At 36.0% G+C, this 5,023-nt stretch overlaps 1 protein-coding gene across 1 annotated transcript in view; it reads right to left on the reverse strand.

Annotated features, from left to right (window-relative positions):
- Positions 1-2,398: 2,398 nt before the first annotated feature.
- Positions 2,399-5,023, reverse strand: part of LOC107574083 (NACHT, LRR and PYD domains-containing protein 3-like) — a gene marked incomplete at both ends in the record, with an annotated part of 9,637 nt that continues 7,012 nt past the window's right edge. The window contains one exon of the mRNA XM_016260554.1: positions 2,399-2,569. Coding sequence (XP_016116040.1) covers positions 2,399-2,569 — 171 coding nt within the window. The remainder of the gene's footprint in view (positions 2,570-5,023) is intronic.

The raw sequence follows: 5,023 nt of genomic DNA on the forward strand, positions 1-5,023 counted from the left end.
ATGAAACAACAACAATCAAAAAACATACCATTAAGAGCCGTGCTTGCACAGGTTCTGCACAATCCTCTTCACTAATATCCTCTGCGTCTCAATCGGGCTCAAACTGATGAGCAATATTGATGATGACATTAGGTGCGTTTCCATTACAGATCTGCGCAAAACTTGGCGATATTTTATAAATGTCGATAAAAAATTATTGTGAAATGACCATTAACCAATGTTATGCGACTAAAACGTAACCTTTTGCCTCTCGCGATAAGTCATGTCAGCGGTTTTTGGTGTGATTTTGACGGATTTTGGCTATATTTATTCAAATTAAGGAGGCGTATGCATGTATCTTTACAGAAGCAGCACACAGAGATGCTTCAGAAACGTGCGTGGCGCGGCTCCCGCAGACCTTAAGACCTTACTGGGCCCCGGGGCTATGACTTACTGCAGGGCCCCCATTACAAATATATATATATACATATATACACATATAGCTTTAAATAGGATTTTTATCCTATCAAAATTTTGATGCATTGAAATTTTATAATTCTTGTACCAATTTCAATATTAAACAATAATAATAATAATAAATAAAAAAAATACAAGCCTAAATGAAAATAAGCTTATACTTAAGACAAGTAAACAGACACAAATTACAAAAAAATAGACCTACTTGAAACACTTAAAGCACTAAATAAGAAATTATATTGTATACAATAATTGTACAAATAAACTGAATAGTCTTCACTGTATAAATTCAATATACATTCATTCTTATTTATTTTACAAAAGTGATTCGGTCAAGGACAGTGAGTGATTTTCTTTCAAATGTTTGATTAACATTATTAACATAAATTTTAACAGCAGCTAAATTAGGCTGCTTTAGAAGAATAGCTCACCCAAAAATTAAAGGTCTGTTGTTCTTCTAAACCTGTATGAGTTTTCTTCTGCTGTTGAATGTAAAAGTATATGAAGAGTTCATTTGCAAAAACAGATAACTCCATTTTTAACAATTTTCAAATATGATGTTTTTTCATTATGCATTCCAATCATTCTCGCTTAAACTGCAGTTGGGTCATTTTGATTAAATAAAAAATACAGCTAACTGACACAATAAAAGACAATAAAAACATGATAACATAATAAAAAAACATGATTTTTGAACATTTTAATAAACTGAGTTATCCGTTTTTGCAAATAAACTCTTCATATATTTGGAACAATACTGGTAACCCAACAGTTGCTGGGCCCCATGACTCCATAGTATGAAAAACAAAATACACTACTGGAGTCAGTGGGGACCAGAAAGTCTCTAGTTACGAACATTCTTCAAAATATCTTCTTTTATGTTGAGGAGAACAAAGAAATTCATACAGGTTTAGAACAACTTGAGGCGGAGTAAATGATGACAGTATTTTCATTTTTGGGTGAACTATCCCTTTAAAATCTCATAATATTAAGATCTCATATAGCCTACTACTACACATGATTTATATTTACCTATTAACGATCGTTTAAGACACAAATGACTGTGTTGACGAGGAGACATTTTGACACATAACTGTGCATTTGAACGTTTAAGCACAAGGCGTGAAAAATAACAAGTTTAGACTGGCGCTGTAGAGCAGGTGTGCGTCATGCGAATCAGGCTGAAACCACAACGCGCGCATTTGCCAAAATGAATTCTGCCCCACTGCTTAATGTCCCTGAACAGTTACATTTGTTTTTAAACCATAATGCTTAAAATGCGTTTAAATGAAAAGCTTAACCTACATCATGCCGCGCAAAACGATTGATAGGCTATATGGTTTATCTCTCAACCCATAAGCGAATATACTTTGTTCAAACACAAAAAGCAATATACATCCTTCAAGTTGTTAACTTGTTAATCAAACTAGCCTAAAATCTGTGGGGACGATGACGGTGTGATTTTATCTGCTCCATGTGCCCGGTCCACTTGCTGTTTCACAACTACCTACTACTCCATGTATGCGTTTCCATTAGGCGTATTTTCAATTCGCAATTTCAATTTGCGAAATTTGAAGGGTAATGGAAACGCACCTATATGTTTACAATACAACCGGAGCACATGCTGCTGAGCTGAGGGGTGGGACGTTTAGACGCGCACTAGAGGCGGTTTAGCCAATCACAACACACTGTACTAGCTAACCAATCTGAGCCCATCATGCATTTCTGAGGGAGGGGCTTTATAACACCAGCAAATGATCAGCGCGTTTATGGCAGAAGGGACAGAGCGGTGTAGAATAAATTATGTGAAAAATAATGTGTTTTTTTTTACGAAGCATTTACACATGTTAGACTGCACCCCATAAACACAATCAAGCCTAGAAAAAAAAAAAAAAACAGTAAACCACCCCTTTAAAACCAAACAATGGCTCATTACATTCACCTGAGTCTCTCCAATGTGCATTTTTTATTTTCTAATCCGTTCTGGAGTTTCTTCACTCCTGAATCCTGCAGATTATTGTTGCTGATGTCAAGCTCTTTCAGACTGGAGTTTGATCTCAGGACTGTAGCGAGATCTGAACAGCTTTCCTCTGTTAGACCACAATCACGCAGCCTAAAATGAATTCACAAATACAAATTATGGTAACACTTCACAATAAGGTTCCATTAGTTAATGTTAGTTAATGTATTAACAACGAAAAAAGAACAATACATTACAGTATTTATTCATCTTTTACAATGTTAGTTAATGAAAATAGAGCTGTTCACTGTTAGGTTATGTTAATTCACAGAGCATTAACTAATGTTAACAAGCACAACGTTTGATTTTAATAATGAGAACCTTTAGTTTACAGTTACTGAAAGGGGTCATGAACTGAGAAATTACATTTCCCTTGATCTTTTGACATGTAACAGGTCAACGTACTATAAAAACATCCTGTAAGTTTCAGAACTCAAAACTTTCCTCTTAGTTCGAAAACAGCTTTTATTGAAACCAAACTCAGAAAACAACTCGTTTTGGCATGTCACATTATGATAGTCTGCTGAAGAGTAATTCAAATAATGCATCTCATAATCTTGTACTGCAGTTATATCTGATCAAATGCACATTATTATTCTTTAGTTTATTTATTACGTTTCAAAAAAATTGATTTTTCCGTACATTTCTACCATATGTACATTAACTGACAGTCACCACTGATAAGCTACCACTAAATATTGTAGAAACTTAATTTGCTGTAAAGTTGCTTTGCAATGATTTGTATCGTGAAAAGCGCTGTACAAATAAACTTGACTTGACTTGAAACTTGACTGAAGATCAACGCCTGTTTCTTTATTATTACCTCTTTAGCCCCGACCACTGATTCACACATGTAATAGGAGGAGAGGAAATATTAGAGAAACACAGGATTACTCCATCAACAAAACCATAGAGATGCCTCCGAGGATCACAAGATGCTGTGTAGTGTAAGTTGTGAAACATCTTTGCATTGCCTTCCTTGTGATCCGAACATCGTACCTAAACCGGTCACGAACATTGTGGCGTCGCGAATACATTTCTCTTTCATGTGAGAAGCAGCGCCAGCACTTGGAGCACGTCAGAAATAGATCGGGACATCAGTTTACTCTCAGAGATTTGTCATGTCAATCTGTTCCACATCCAGTGTAGTCATATATCGGGCCGCAGGGGTGGCCTTGCTACTGTTTTTAAAGACGCCTTACACTGTCGTTCTCTATCTACTGGCTCATATAACAGTTTTGAGGTGCAACTTTTACAGTTAGTCTTAGTAAACCCCTTCACTACAGCTCTATCATCCTCCTCACCATAATAAGGACTTTTCCTTAGACAAATCATGGACACAGTTGAACCTTTCTGTTATTTGTTATTAACAAATGTTTGTGTACTGGTTCCTTCCCTAACAGTCTTAAATGTCCTGTGAGGATGCCATATCTTAAAAAAATCAAACCTGGATCATTCTTCTCTTTCCAATTTTCATCCAATTTCTAATCTACCCTTTATCTCAAAGATCCTTGAGAAAGTTGTATTGACTCAATTACAATCTTATTTGGCTGTTAGTTCTGTTCATGAGATGTTTCAATCTGGCTTCAAAGCTTTACACAGTACTAAATCTGCCCTTGAGTCTCTAGTGAAATTTTTACAGAAACTGATTCTGGGAAATTCATGGCTTTAGTTTTATTAGATCTGAGTGCTGCCTTTGATTTGATTGACCATGAGGTCCTGTTGACACGTTTGGAGACATCTGTGGGCCTTCGTGGCACAGTCTTACAAGTGGTTCCGTTCTTATCTGAACAACAGATGTTTTAGTGTTTGCATTGGTCATCAGACCTCCTCTTGTATACATCTTAATTGTGGAGTTCCACAGGGATCAATCTTTGGACCGGTATTGTTCACCCTGTACATCTTACCTCTGGCTTCCATTTTTTAACAAATATAAAGTATCCTTTCATCTATATGCTGATGATTTTTTAATTTAAATGAAAATAAAACCAAAATAATTATTTTTGGCCATAAGGAAAATTGTGTGTTAAATGTTGACTGTGGCTCTCTGGCTCCATATGTAACTCACTATGCTAGAAATCTGGGCGTTCTGTTTGATCATAACTTAAAATTTGACAAACACATCAGTGCTGTTGTAAAATCATGCTTTTATCATCTCCGTCAACTTTCTAAAATGAAACCTTTCTTATCACAGAGTAACTTCCAAACGGTGGTCCATGCTTTTGTAACAACTCATTTAGACTATTGATATTCACTTTATTACGGTATTTCTCAGTCTTTCCTCTCTCGTCTACAGCTAGTGCAAAACGCAGCTGCTAGACTACTCTCTGCACCCGCAAGTATGAGCCAGTAACTCCTATTTTATCTGCACTGCACTGGTTACTTATCAAATATAGAATTTACTTTAAAATTCTGTTATTTGTTTATAAAGCCCAAAATAATTTGTCCCTTCAGTACCTGACTGACTTGCTCCATCCGTACACCTCTTATAGAACATTGAGGTCCAGTGATCTCGGTCTACTCATCGTGCCTAGATCTAGACTTAAA

The sequence above is a fragment of the Sinocyclocheilus grahami genome, unplaced genomic scaffold, assembly GCF_001515645.1.
Source record: "Sinocyclocheilus grahami isolate Dianchi unplaced genomic scaffold, SAMN03320097.WGS_v1.1 scaffold2113.1, whole genome shotgun sequence".
In the NCBI taxonomy this organism is placed as follows: Eukaryota; Metazoa; Chordata; class Actinopteri; order Cypriniformes; family Cyprinidae; genus Sinocyclocheilus; species Sinocyclocheilus grahami.